The following is a 16,084-nucleotide window of genomic DNA, read 5'->3' on the forward strand; positions in this document are numbered from 1 at the left end:
ATGTGTCGCTATGGTAAGAAGTTAGGTCACGTCAAAGGAAATTGTTATAAACTGCGAAATAAAAAGGCTGCTAAAAGTAACAAGGAAGATGTAGTTGGTGCTAATTTGGTCGATGAAAGTGGTGATGATTTCTTGTTAGTGTCAATGAGCGATAGGTTCTAGCTTACATCCGAGTGGATCTTAAATTCAGGATGTTCTTTCCACATGTGTCCCAACAGAGAATGGTTTTCCACATACAGTTCGATTGAAGGTGGGTTTGTGCGCATGGGAAACAATTCATATTGGTACTGTTAAAATTAGGATGAAATTAGATGATTAAGACACTCTCAGATGTCAGATATGTAACTGATTTATGAAAGAATCTTATCTTCTTGAGTATTTTAGATTTGAAAGGTTGCATAATCAACATCGAGTCAAGTGACATTAAGGTGTCTCGTGGGGCTCTCATTTTGTTAAAAGATACAAGAACCGACAATCTTTATATTTTGGAAGGTTTTACAGTGACCGATGAAATTGAACGTCCCTTGCTGGTTGCAGAGTCTAAATCAACTCGTTTGGAGTGGAGGCAACTTGGTCATAAGAGAGAAAAATGTATGGCTATTTCGTTGAAGAGATGCTCTCTTTTGGATGCAGATTTTGAAAAGTTAAGACACTGTGTTTGTGAAAATCAGACCTGGGTTAGTGAATATCACTATCAAATCAAAACTAACCCAGGTCTGATTTGGTAGTGCACAAGTCGAAGGCTAGAAGTCTTCTAGCTTCTAAATCACAGATTTGATTTAGTTCAAGATAGGTCCGTGGTGGGCTTTGGCGTTGTGGAAATATGAGCAAGGTGGAGATTTGTTGAGTATGACTCATATTTCAATCAAATTTGAGAGCTAATCCCCTAATTAAACTTTGTTTATTTGTTTCATTCGAACTTTGATTAGTCTAGATTACTTTATTATTATTTGACCTATGAATTTAGCCTATAAATAGGCTCTTTTACAACTTTAGAAAAACACCCATTAAAGATTAGAACTCATAACACTTTTGGAGAATTTTGTGTTTACATTTTGAGGGTTCTTTGTATTTAGGTTTCGGGGTTTAGTTTTTTTATCTCCATCTTTTGTACTCTTCGTTCTTTTGCTATTATAGTAAAATTATCTTTACCCGTGATTTTTATTCACTTTTGGAAGGTTTTACACGTTAAATTGGGTTGATCCCCAACAAAATTTTATATATGGGCTATGCTGATTGTATGTTGAATATTTAGTCCACTATGGAATATCATACTGCTTGGGAATTTAAATATTAGTAATTGATTTGAACCAAATATCTCCAAAGTAATCACTTGGACTATGGACTTTGGATTGAATTATGATTCTACTTATAAGTTGCCAAGAGTTCATATTCACTTCACATGTTATTATTATATTGCATTATTCTTATGGTATTATAATTTTATTGGGATTGTATTAGATCTTCAATTATAAGCAAGTCTTGAAATCAAAGTCTATATATTTGAGAGACTTGTTTAGGAAGATGTACTAAGAGTTAGGCACTGAATCTATTGTGAGAATATTTTGTAAGAGTGTTTTTTTTGTAAAATTTTCTGTTGTGGTTTTACTTGTTGTGATCATAAAGGGTGATCATAGTGGTGAGAGTATTGTATCTTCAAAGTGTAAGGGTGAGGGAAACGATCACGGGTTGTGTGATTGAGTAAGTTCCCTTTATAATTGTTGAAGAGAATGCATATTTCTCACTCAAGTTAAGTTCACGGATGTAGGGAAACTAAACTATGTAATCTTCTTATATTTTATGTGATTATTGTTTGTCATTTAGTGCATGGAGGAGTGACCACCATCTCAAGCACTATCTCATGCACCAATTTAGTTATGTAGCTTCTGCTTTTAGCAATTCCCTTTTGCTAACATAAATATTTTTGTTTAAAAAATTACAACATTTATTTTTATTTAATCTTTAATAATTTAATTTTGTTACTAAAAAAATCATTTAAGTTTATTACTTTTAAATTTTGAATATATAACTTATATTTTTAATATTTATATTATAATATTATATTTTATTTTTATAAAATAAATTATATAAATGTAAATACAAATATGAATATCATAACATAATTTTGTAATATATAATTATAAAAAAAACTAGAATCGAATTTTTCTATAAAGAATACATTCAGATTTATGATTTGAAAGTTTGAATTATCCAAACTAAATTTTAAATAAATTTCATTTACTACTCCAACTCGTTTTTTAATATAATAATATTTTTATTCATTTTTTAATATAATGTCAATAATTAAGCATATTTTTTAACTTTTAAATGAAAAAATTAAATACACTTTAACACATTTATACTTACACCCTCTTATATAGATAATAATATTAATATGAATCCAACTTTTAAATATCACGCAACTTTCAGAAAGTAAGGTCTGTGGCATTCCTGTGAAACAAAACCAAGCTCATGACTATCATTTGTTGTCTTTATTAATTCTCTTTTGTTGGCTTCGCATTCCAAAAATGTAAAACATTCCTTACCATCATCAATTACTAACTTCCCCGTTAATTTCTAAGTGCCTCCTCCTCCACCACCTTCACTTAAAAAAAAAAAAAAAAAACCCTCCTCAATTTTATCAAATTAATTAGATAACTTGTTATATTTTTTATTTTTACTATAATCAAACCTCGACTTGAGAAATCTATTATTTTTACAAAAGGTGTTATATTATAATAATGATATATATTTTATTTTTATAAATTAATAAAATTGTACATATTATAATATTTGAATTAAGAATATCAAACTTTAAATTTATCATTTAAATCGAAACATCATTTGATTCTTTCATAAATTATTAATAAATATATTTATTTACAAATTTTCATTATGGTGTGCTATGATGTAATTAATTTAAATTTTTATTCGTGACACTCTTATTATATAAATTTATTTTATTTTAAAATAAAATTTTAGCATTTATTTGAGTAAAATAAAAATAGATAATTGAAGGGTTTTATTTAGTAATTTAGAATAGATTTAATACGCTCCTAATCTGTATTTAAAATTTAGTTAATTTATTTTTAATCTGAAAATTTTAATCTCTTAATTTTTTTAAAAAATTCGTTAAATTAAATAATATATTATATTTTAAATAAAAACTTGTCATGTGAGAAATATTACACGCATCTTAAAATTGGTCACATGAGCAATTTAAATAAAAAACATAATCCAATTTGGGGAAAATAATGTGAGCGTTGAGGATTGAATTTCAATCATTAAATAAAAATAGCTCTAAATTTCTGAAATTTAGTGAAAGGTACAGGGATGAGGATAATTAGACCATTAAAATGTTATATACTCTTAAAGACATGCCTACATCTTCGCCACCTACCGTAACTAAATCCTAAAAAAATCCTCCATAAAAGCTTACCTCAAAACCAACTCTTCCTTGACCTTGAAGGTTAAGTGCTTTGATATTTATCTTCCAGGATCTATGTTCCATAGCTGCTATTACGATCTTTTAAAAAATCCTCTCTTATAATTTTTTTCTCATTTAATTAATTTTTTTTAAATGTCCATTGTTCATATTTTTCTTCCCGTTTCCCTCGTCATTTTCTTAGCCATTTTTTCTTCCGCTCATCACGACCATGAAAAATCAACTCCATCTCAAATGTACCATGCATGTCAGGCCACCCGCTTCCCGGAACTCTGTGAAACCTCCCTAACACAATTATCCCACCTCCCTCCCAACACAACCTCCCTTCAAATCATCCAATCCACCATTTCTGTCTCTGACCACAACCTCAAAACTGGACAATCCATGGTAAAATCCGTCCTTGACACCTCCAAGGGAAACCTTAACCGCACCAATATCGCCACCATCTGTTTGGATATCCTTTCTTACTCAAGCTACCGCATCAAATCAGCCCATTATGCGTTAACACATGGGAATATAAAAGATGCCCGTGCATGGATGAGCGCGGCTCTTGGCTACCAACAAAATTGTTGGGGGGCGCTCAAGTACGTAAATGACACCAAATTGGTTGTTGACACCATGTTGTTTTTGGATTCTCTAGTACATCATAGCAGCAACGCATTAAGCATGATGGTGGCCTATGATAATTACGGAGAGGACACCACCGTATGGACCCCGCCCAAAACAGAACGGGACGGGTTTTATGAGAAGGGGTCGGGTGGGAAGTTGGAGTTGAGATTTAATGGAGGTTTCCCGTCAAATTTGAAGGTGGATGTAACGGTGTGTAAAAACCATAGAAAGTGTTACAAGACGGTGCAAGAGGCCGTAGATGCTGCACCTAAAAACAAAAAGGGGAGGGATCAATATGTGATAAAAATAAGGAAAGGGGTGTACGAAGAAACGGTTAGGGTCCCGTTTGAGAAGAAAAATGTGGTGTTTTTGGGGGAAGGGATGGGCAAAACCATTATTACCGGCGCTTTAAATGTTCACCAGCCTGGAATGAATACTTATAATTCTGCTACAGTCGGTGAGTCCTCTCCTTTTACTTCACATTTTCTAGTTTCTATTTTTGAAAAATAAAATTATTAGTAAGAAAGAAAATAATATTAAATTTCTTAATTTATTACATTCAACCATAAATATAGGTTTTAACCAATTAAAATAAAAGAAATTTTACCCACACCATCAGTCAACCACAAAATTATCTTAATTCTAAAAAAAATTACCACTTAAGTATTTAAATTTTTTAAAAAATGGTATCTAAAATATCGTTACGTTAAAAAATAAATTATTAATAAAAATATAGGTTGTTTAGTTCCCGTAAAAAGAAATTCTCAACCAATCATCTAGTGTCAGATGGCATTTTAATAAAAAAATTAGCTTAATATTAACAAAAAATAATTTAAATTATTTTTCCTTTCTTTTTCTTTCATTTTTCAAAAACATAACATTTTCTTCATCTGCAAAACAACCTAGCCACCAGTCTTCCTTCTCGCCAGAATCTTCTCCCTTGTATCTTCATTTTATCCATTATAGGGTTCTTCTCTTCTATCTATGCCTGATAGTTTATTGTAATTGTGGCAATAGAATAATTGGTTTGGTAATTATGATTGCACTCATAGCTGAATCGCTATCTAATTTTCAAATATAACTCAAATTTCCTAATCTTACACCAAAGATTTTCACAAACTTGATTAAAATGGGGTTGTCAAAATTTCGAAGAAAACTAAAAGAAAAAAAAAAGAAAATTGCAGTAGAGAATTGGGTCGCAAACCCCTAAAGTTAGAATAATGAAAATTTTAGATTTAATTAAGAAAACTCTAAAATGTGAAAAACTTTTAGATTTGATTAAAGAAAACCTGAACCATTATAAATTTTAGAGGAAAACCTGGAGTTGGAAATGTCTTAGAACAATCGAATCTAGTGATGTAGAGATTTTTTTTTAAATCATACTTTTTACTTTGAAACATTCATGAGCAACGCAGGTTAAAGGTTAATGATTTGTTTAGTTCGTTAACGTTTAGAATTTTGGTTGTAAAAGGTAAAGGTAGAAATACCAAAAAGGGTGATGAAAATACAAGAATTGGAAAAGAATATGATGAAGATAGATGAATGGGACAGAGTGAAAAACATAATATTAAATAATATTTTAATTAATTTTCATTTAATATTGAATACAATAATTTTATATAATTAGAAAATGCCAAATGGCGCAATACGGTTGATCAAATGGGTTTTTTAACCGAAAATAATGGTTAGACTAAAACTGATAACAAAAAAAAAAGTTTAAATACTATTTCTGACAAAAAATTAAATACCTAAATAAAGCAGTATAGTTTAGAGACCAATTTTATTTTAAGCCAAAAATTCTTTTTCATATGTTTTATAGGATTAAAGTACTTTTAAGTCTTAAACGGGTATTAATGCAAACATGTCTACATATACATGTTACGTCTATATCATTTTTAAAGTTAAGTATCATAAATATTTTATATAATTCTTAATCTATTCATATCTTCAAACCCATTATCTTCTTGAAACAATAATAATATGTATTAAATTAATACTCAATCGTTAAATTTAATATTTATAATTATTCATTTAATAAGTAGTTTACATATATATTTATATATTTATACTATTATTTGAACTTTTAATTGAGTTAATGCCATAAGTCAACCAAACATCAATTTGATTGGAAAAACTACTAAAATATTATTTTGTAATTAATATAATTTCTATTATTTAAAGGTAATTTAGTTTTTAATTAAAAATAAAAATAATATTTATATAGTGATATTTGAATTTATAATAACCGAGTCAATAAAATTTTTATTTTGCCACTGAACCGAACTTCATCTTGAAATATAGTTTTACTTTTTAATGCTATTATACATACTTTAGTACATGCATCAACTATATATATTGATTATGTGATTGAATTAGTATCACAAGTTATCTTGACATTATCTCAAGATTGATGAATAAACAATTGTAACGCAGTTAATATTCTTAATATACTATATTTATATATTCACAATTTAATTTTTTTCATTTTAATAGTATACATATTGCATGTGTTAGTTTCAAACATTACATATTAACTATTTATTATATGCTATTTTCAAATGCACACTTATATTCTTAATATGTGGGTTTCATACACATACGTGTGTGATAGAATTTGTAATATATATTATAATTATATATTCTAATAAATTTTATAGATACAAATATCTCATCTCACATTGCTAAGTGTGTATATATATAAATAGATGATATGTTGTTTTGTGCACTTTGGGTAAAAAGATTGAATAAATATTTAATGCACTATCGATGTATAGGTCTCATGTACCATCAATTAATAATAAAATAACACATTATCATTCATGTAGAAAGATTTGAAGGACTTGAAAATAAATACTATTAATTTTATTAAACATAATTAAATATTAATTATAATTATTTTATTTTATTTTTTTGAGTTTTAGGTTTCAAGATTAATTTAAGATTTTAAATTTTGGTTTTTGAATTTCAATTTATGGATTTGAAGTTTTGGTGTTTTGGTTTTCGAGTTTCGGATTGTATTTTATTTTTATTTATGTTTAGCGGTTATAATTAATATTTATTTAAAAACTAAAGAAAAAATTGAGCACGGTCCTTTTGAAAAAAAAAAAAAGTTAACAGTAGCTGTAGTCAGTAATGTCTATACTGGACAAGTGTTAACTTTAGCAAAAATCTCATTCAACATAAATTGGTTTTACCTTGACCCTGAACTTTTCTGCAAAACCAGCCAAATACAAGGTTTAGGTTCCTTTTTCTAGACTGATTAATTTCTGTTTGGAATTAGTAAAGGTGTTTGTCGTGCATGTGCCATTAATTTCATTATCTAAATTGTGTTTAAAATTTCTCTTCTATCCTATGCACCGCCACATGAGAGTCAAAGTTTGCACTCTGTCTTCGTAGATTTTATTTTATTTTGTAATGAAAATTGCTATGCATATGGTTTTGATGTGTTGCAGGAGTACTTGGGGATGGTTTTATGGCGAGCGGGCTGACAATCAGGAACACAGCAGGCTCCGATGCCCACCAAGCAGTGGCTTTCAGATCAGACAGCGACCATTCCGTCATTGAGAACTGTGAATTCCTAGGCAATCAAGATACTCTGTACGCTCAGTCACTCCGTCAATTCTATAAAAACTGCCGCATCCAGGGCAACGTCGACTTCATCTTCGGAAACTCCGCATCAGTGTTCCAGGACTGTGAAATATTGGTCGGTCCTCGACAGACAAATCCAGAAAGCAGTGAGAACAATGCCGTGACGGCCCATGGCAGAACTGATCCGGCTCAATCAACTGGCCTCGTCTTCCATAACTGCGTAATCAATGGAACTGAAGAGTACATGAGATACTACAAGAAGAATCCGGAAGTGCACAAGAATTACTTGGGAAGGCCATGGAAGGAATATTCAAGGACGATTTTTATAAACTGTAAATTGGAGAAGATTATCAGTCCAGATGGATGGATGCCATGGAGTGGCGACGTTGGGCTGAAAACAGTTTTCTATGGAGAGTTTAGGAATTCGGGACCAGGATCTGATGTGTCCAAGAGAGTTCCATGGAGTACCCAAATTCCATCGCAGAACGTACCTACGTATTCGGTTCAGAATTTCATCCAAGGAGATCAATGGATCCCTAAATCTCATTGATTTTTTTCACCTTCTTTTTCATATTACCTGGATTCCTTAATTATAATGTACTTCAGCATTTATAATTTATATAATTTTTATTAATATTATATGTCTAAGGAAAAAATTGTAACCATTTAATATAGATTGAATATTAGTTCAATTAATATTAACATTATTATCAATGTAGGAGAATATGAGTTTAAATGCGTTGAAACGCATTATCTTACTATTTATGCGTTGAGAGTGACTATGGGTAGTTCTAGTTATTGTGTTAAAAAGAGTAAATATGATTAGAACTTATAATGAGATTGTTCAATAAAAGTATTTTATCATTCACTAATTTAATCAAGACTTAAAAAGTAATCAACTGATTCTTAGTGCGGTTAACATTAGCATTGTTTAAAGGGTAAACATTAATTATAATTATTGGACATGTTGGGTATACGGCTTTTGCATTATATAGCAGCATTCCACAATAGTGAAATTTATAGCCCAATAAAGAGTAAATGATATCATCTCATCACATCAACATTACATGATAGATGAAAAGTAACATGACCACTAATCATTTGTTTTAGAGATAAATGATTTAATTACTATTTGTTAGTAATTGACTTTTCATTAAGGAATATGTAATGATTACCATAAGATAAAATATGATCATATTGAGAGAATAAATTTAACCTAAAAAGATTAAGGATATCCCATGAGGGTAACACAATTATGACAAAGTCATTGGACAAGCACTAAGTGAATAGTTTTCGTTATAGTATATAATAAGGGCGAGTTCAGTTGTGGTATTTTATTGGAATTACTCTATAATCAAATAATGTTGTAATTAATAGGTGAAAAGTCGAAACTTAATTACAAATTATTTGAGCCTTAATTATATATGTCTAATTAGTCCCTTCGCTAGCTCGAGATAACAAAAAACGAATTGAATGTACAACCTATAATATGGAATGAATGAAAACAATGGAGTAAGATAAATAGATCACATGTATCACTATCCACAATAAATGTGTTTTCTCGCTAAGTACAAAAGATGATTTAGGAATTAATTTAATTTCTTCAATTTATTATCTAATTAATTTTAATTAAATAATTGAAGTTTGACATAAGAATTAAATTAATTAGTCATTATGGATTTGTTGAAAATATAGTTAAATATATTTACTCTTAGATTGTAATACGGTAAAGTTGACATGACTTTAACAAAATTAGAATTGGGTTGAGAAGTTAATTTAATTGAGAAATTAATTTAGTTAAATAAATAATATTTTGGGAAATAAGAAATAATTATTGGATTGAATAAATTATAAGTGTTAGATAAATGTCTAGGTAATACATATAATAGTATTCAATACATGAAAGGCCAAAATAAGCCTAGTTAAAGCATGAGGGGTGGCAAACCGTAGTGTTCCCTAGGGATGTCATCGCCTTTTATGTGTTTTACTTAGAGTAGAACTTGTATTTTCTATAAAAATATTATTATTTAATTATATCTTATTCAAACAAAACTCTTGTATTGTTTCTTTATAAATAGGAACTATGAACTAAACTATTTACTAAATTATTGAGTGTCGTTATTCTATTAAAAAATAGTGGGAATTTATATTATAGAATATATTCTATTTTTTGGGTAAAGCTCATAGTTTCCAGTTATAGAGAGAATTAACTTTCTCACTGATATACCACAATTTGTTGTGGCAAAATAGAGTCTTTTCGGCATTTAATGAGCTTTATTTTCAAGCTGTTTTATATGCTGTTATTATGTTTTTGGTTTTTATCAGTTTAAATTTAATTTTTGCAAAATAAACGTTTTTACTCAATTTTTAGCCATATGATGACCTAATGGGCCAATATGGGCCTAGGGATGAACTAATGAGCTACTCAAGTGTGCAAGACACTGATTTCGGGCTGAGAACGCGAAGGACGATGACGACGTCGCGACACTGGGCTGTGGTACCGCAACATTGGACTTCAAAGCCAAATAATTCAGACTTAAAAGGTAGTGCTACGACACCGGGCGGTGAACATAAATAAATTAATCAAGGGTGTTTTAGTTTGCACAACCAATAATTATTTGTTTTGAAAACTGTAATTAACCTAATTAGGTCAGACATTTTTAGGCTATAAATAGGAGTGTTTAGCCTCACTTTAGGAGGCTTGGCCAAGTGAGCCACTTAGTTTAGGTTTAGTTTTTATTTTCATGATGTATCTTATTTCAATTTAGTCCTAAATAGATTTTGTTCTTTGTTCAACTTGGATTTGATTTTGATTCAAGTATTTAATTAAGTAGTTTTTATTTATTTCTTTGTTATTTTCAATTGCAATCGGAATTATCTTTGCAACTATCAAAGGAAATTCAACTTTCGCAGACAAATGGACATCGAAACATATTTATTCTCTTATTCCCTTTAAATATGAGATTAGGGATAATTGTATCTAGATCCATGATTGGCTAGTTTCCGTAGGAAGATCAACCAACGGATGTGTGAATCAATGGAAGAATTAGGGTCTGAGTCTGAGTTATTTAGTTTAAATTATGTGCGATTAAACCCTAAGATTGACGACCTTAGGAAATAATTTAGGATAAACGAGATCGAGAGATAAGTTTACTGAGTAAATCATAATTTACCGTGATCAAGAAAGTGAGGTCGAGAGTTAAGCGTTTATTGGTCAATTAGTTAATTAGTTACAGGCCAAGAGGTAATAACTGGTTAATTAATAGCTAACTCGATAAAACCCTAGTTCTGAAATTAATTAGAAACATTGAAGTGAGTTAATCTTCTACATGCTTAATTGGATTAATTTCGATTGTTAAATTTATAGTAATTTATTTTAGTTCATTTATGTTGTTTCGATTAATTATTTTAATTTTGGTTTTAATATAATTTTAGATTATTATTGTTTAGCCCTGTCAGTGTAGAAAACTAATTTTAGTTTAATTCAACCTCCCTTGGGTACTATCCTTGGAATACTTTCTTGAGTGTTCCATTGTAGTACTTTAACATATTACAATTTGACCCGTATACCTGTAAACACGCTACTTAATTTTATTATACTTTTACTGTAGTATTTTTAGTCTAGACATTCGCATGTCTAGCAACGGTCAAGTTGTTGGCACCATTGTCGAGGAGGTTTCGGCATTAAAATAAAATTTTATTTTTTGCATTTTAATGGGATAAATAGGAAAAAATTAGTAATATATACACTACAACAAAACAGGCCTATCGCGACACTTTTTTTTTTACTTAAGATGACGCAAAAAAAGGTTGGCATAAGTCATCCTGATGTTTCTCTTGACGATTCCGAAAACGTTGTCTATAGTGCCGTTGGCATAGGTGCCATGACGCTTTTGAAAAAGCGTCAACATAATTCAACATAAGCCAACCTTTATTGAAGGCTTGAAAAAAACCAAGTCAAGCTCGACTTTTAGAAAATGTTGGGGTAGACCCGTCTAAGGAAATTTTAAAAAGGCTGGGATAGACTCGTCTAATGTAACCTTTAAAAGGTTCGGATAGACCCAACTAAGGCAACCTTAAAAAGGTTGGGATAGACACTTCCAAGGTAATTTTTTTCTATTTTTAATTATTTCAATATTAATATATTTTCATAAACATTTACAGTGAATAATGATAGAAATTGTTCTTTAAATACAACTAAAAAAATATAAAATTAAAATTAAAATAAAGGTTGAATATTCACTACAAAAATCAATCCAACAATTAAAATACACTAACATTTAGCTGAAATGTGTACCACAAGCATTCAACCCAATATACAAAAGTAATCAAATAAAAAAGTAATCTACAAATGGCTATGGTGTTCGTGGAGATTGGGTTATTATTACACTCTCAAAACCTTGATATCCTCCTCCTCTTCTAAGGAGACACCACAAACTACAAAACTAAAGCTTCCCACAAGGTTGTTCATGTTGAACTTCAATTCTTTTTCACAATGGTCAACTTGATGATATCCACGAACTCAGGCTAAATGAGAAAAAGTAAAAACAAAAGTACAAGTTAGGAATAGCTGTGCACAATCTGAATAAAAGGCATCAAATGATAGAAGCAAAGAAAGACAATTACTATCCTTCAGAGAAACTCCATCAACCAAAAAGCCATCCACATATGGTTGTCCAGCCAATTCCTTGCAGTTTGCTCCATTTACAGATCCTACATTTAATTTGCAATGGATGCAAAATTAGATTCAATTCGGTTTAGCAAAAAAAAAATGTTTAACCCAAGAATTGAAAGCTCATGGAGAACCAAGCAAAGGTTTTTAACTTTTTTAGAATGATACTCTTAAATAGCAAAATTCAACATGAATGGTGAAATACTATTTAGAAGATAGGATTGAGGGAAGCGGTTTTTTTAATTTTTATAGTTATAACACATTTACATGTTAACACAAGATATGCTATATTTCCTTAAAACTACTTGAATAAGATCAATAGTTTAAGCAATAAAGACAATTACCTCCATATATAATTCTAATTGATGCAACAATGTTAGCAACCGACATTTTGATTGTATGTAAAATAAAAGAGGGTATGATTTCTCTATAGGAACAAATTAAGAAGTATGAAGAATAATGAATCCAAACAAACAAAACATAAAAAAAATCAAATAAATCAACTGCTAATACCATCGTTGAATCAACTTTGAAGAATAATGAATCCAAACAAACAAAACATAAAAAAAATCAAATAAATCAACTGCTAATACCATCGTTGAATCAACTTTAGTTTCAGTACATTGATAGCTACAACTACTTTCTCCAGCTCCAGCCTTGGCATATTTTTCAGTCATTGATCGTGCTTTTTGGTCAAAAGCTTTCTATTATATTTGTATTCCCTACTCTGTAGATTCATTAACATATCAAAAGAAAAGGGAAAAAATAGAAAAGAAAAAAAAATCAATTTATCTTGAGAGAACCACTTCACACATTAGGACATCATCAGGATTTGGTTCACTGAGCAATAGCCTTATACTTGTAAGAATTGTTGAAATGTTCAATGATAGTTTCCATGTCCCCTGTTTAGATGAGGACCATACTCTTCATGTCATATGTAATGACCTTATAGTCAGGGGTGTCGGAAAGTGCATTCTCGAGACTCCGTTCCCATAAATCAGACTTATAAATATTTTTAATAAATATTTACGAAGTTAATTAGATTTCAGTTAAGTGAATATGCGTGATTTAAGAGTTATTAAATTATAATGACTAAATCGCATATAGGGTAGAAGTTAACTTATTATTATTATATATATATTTAAGTTATATAATAAATATATTAGTTAATGTATTAAAACAAAACAAAATTTATTCATTCTTTATTTCTATACATGCAAAACAAAAGTTAGAAAAGAGAAAGAAAAGACAAGGGGTTAACGTACGACTATAGGGACCTTAAGGTTCAAACTTCAATCGGTTAGTCAATTTATCGGTTAGTCAATTTAGTCCTTTTTCTTGTAATTTTTATGTTTTTGGAATCTCGGTACTTAGGGCTAGTCAACTCGTGTCATAATTTTTAGTATTGCTTAAAATTTTGGATGTTAATATTGTTGAATATTTCAAATACTAAGGATTAAATTGATATATTTCAATGTATAAAGTGAAAGAGGACTAAATAGTGAAGTTAATTCTTGATTTTTGAGTTTAGGGACTAAATTGTGAAAAATTTGAAATTTAGGGGTTTAATTGAAAATAGTGAGCTAAATTTAGCTTAAAGTAAAATGAGTATAAAAATATAGGATTAAATGTGAAGAATAAAAATTAGTCTCGGTTTAGGGGATAAATTGGAATTTAAGCAAATATTGAGTACACATGGCTGTGTGTCCCTACTTCAAAAGTTACACGGGCGTGTGTCTCAGCCGTGTGACCCCTATAGTTGAATTTTTCTAAATTTTTCCTAAAATTTTCAAATTTTCTTGATTTAGTCCCAAATCAGTTTTAAAGTGATTCTAAGGCCTCGAGGGCTTGAATAAGGGACGATATGCATGCTTAATGATGGATTATGTTGTGATTATTGAAATGTTTTGAAATGAATGATTCAAGTGATTTTTATTCGGTAATGCTTTGAAACCCTATTCTGGCGACGGATACAGATTAGGGGTGTTACATCATATATCATATACTTTAAAGAAACAAAACTTCCATTTTACATGAAAATGGCATGTAAATTTTTTAAATAAACTTTGAAATTGTGAAAATCTCACATTTGAGATCTGAAAAAAGAAAACCAATGGTATAAACAACTAAAAAGGCATGAAAAATGAAAAAGAAAGAAAAAAAAAAGAGTTACTAGATTTTGAAGCAAGAAGACTCGCGCAAAAAAGAAGAAGATATGCTTGGTCACTTGAGGAATTACCATCGTCTGCACCATTTAAATTACAACCATTTTATAGATTAAACATTTCTGGTTAATCTGGCAATGATGTAATCCAAAACACAAAGGAAAAAAGAACTAAATTGCATTTACTCTTTTCTCATTATCTTACCCCAGTCTCTCTTCTTCAGTCTGAAAACATTCAAACCATTGAAACATTACAACTTGTGTTGATTTGAGTTGTATCAATGAAGTTAATTTTCAAGATATGAGCCAACTAGGCGAGTTCCAATGCTGGAAAAGAATTAAATTTTATAATTTGCAAATACCTGAGAAGTTATTGGGAAAAGAAAAAGGACAACAAGAACAAGTTGAGCAAAGAAACACATAAATAGAGATTTCTCACTAAAAAGGTAATCGAATTTAAGCTTCATCCAATTGTCAAACGAGTTTCCTTTAACATCAAACAAAAGCTAAATAAGTCTAGTCATTGTTAAGAAACTTGACCAACTAAATAAAATGAGTGAAAAAGAGAGATTACAACTCAAATCATAGATCAAGAAATGAATCAACAAGACTTAAATCGAAGAAAAGCTAAAATGTCGGATTAGTCGTCAGCTTCATTTTTACAACTATATTTGTCGAGTTAAGTTCGTAACTTGATTAAATTAATTAATCGTGGTTTTGAATGTTTAATATTTAATTGTTTATATATGAATTGAGTTTATTGGCTTGAAGGAAAATGATTAAGACCATAGTTGAAATACATTATGGCACCATACCAGAGAAGAAATAAGACCATAGTTGAAATACACTATGACACCATACCAGAAACAAGTAAGACCATGACTGAAAGACGTTATGGCATCATGATTCTATCGAGTAAGACCATGATTGAAAGACGTTATGGCATCATGATTCTATCGAGTAAGACCATAGCTGAAAGACGCTATGGCATCACGAATCAAAGAAATAAAACCATGGTTGAAAGACACTATGGCGACACAACAAAAAATATATAAGACCATGGTTGAAAGACATTATGACATCAAGACGAGAATAAATAAGACCATGGTTGAAAGACACTATGCCACACTTCGATCATTTGCTATTCAGGTAACACGTTTCAAGTGGGGTATGTATCGTGAGTATGAGTACGAGTTAAATGTTTGACTAGTACAGTATGATAATGAATGTGAATGCCTTGGTGTAATTATATATTATTATGTCTATAAATACATTAAATCGTGATATTGTAGTGTGCTAGAGAATTAAATGGTTATATGAGTATTTGCCTAATATTTGATGTTATTTCATTTGATTCAATGGGTATGATAAGGAAGGGTTCGGTAAGTATTCAAATGACTTATGTCCTGAATCTATGAAAGGAATGAAAAGGTAATGTTCAATGTAAGTATGATTATGTTCATGAAATTCATGATTTTAAATGATGTTGCTCATGTATATGACTTATCTTATGTTATTTCAAGTGATTTATGAGTTGATGCACTAACTTGTATTGTGGATAATGCTTAGGCTTGTGTCAAGCTTATGATTAGATTATATCATACTT

At 29.8% G+C, this 16,084-nt stretch overlaps 1 protein-coding gene across 1 annotated transcript; it reads left to right on the forward strand.

Annotated features, from left to right (window-relative positions):
* Positions 1-3,434: 3,434 nt before the first annotated feature.
* LOC105788087 (probable pectinesterase/pectinesterase inhibitor 51) lies at positions 3,435-8,278 on the forward strand. Its single transcript, XM_012614798.2, has 2 exons — positions 3,435-4,511; positions 7,507-8,278. Exons 1-2 carry the CDS (start codon positions 3,581-3,583, stop codon positions 8,190-8,192), a joined length of 1,617 nt encoding a protein of 538 aa, XP_012470252.1. The 5' UTR covers positions 3,435-3,580; the 3' UTR covers positions 8,193-8,278.
* Positions 8,279-16,084: the final 7,806 nt, after the last annotated feature.

Source organism: Gossypium raimondii, chromosome 11, assembly GCF_025698545.1.
Source record: "Gossypium raimondii isolate GPD5lz chromosome 11, ASM2569854v1, whole genome shotgun sequence".
NCBI lineage: Eukaryota > Viridiplantae > Streptophyta > Magnoliopsida > Malvales > Malvaceae > Gossypium > Gossypium raimondii.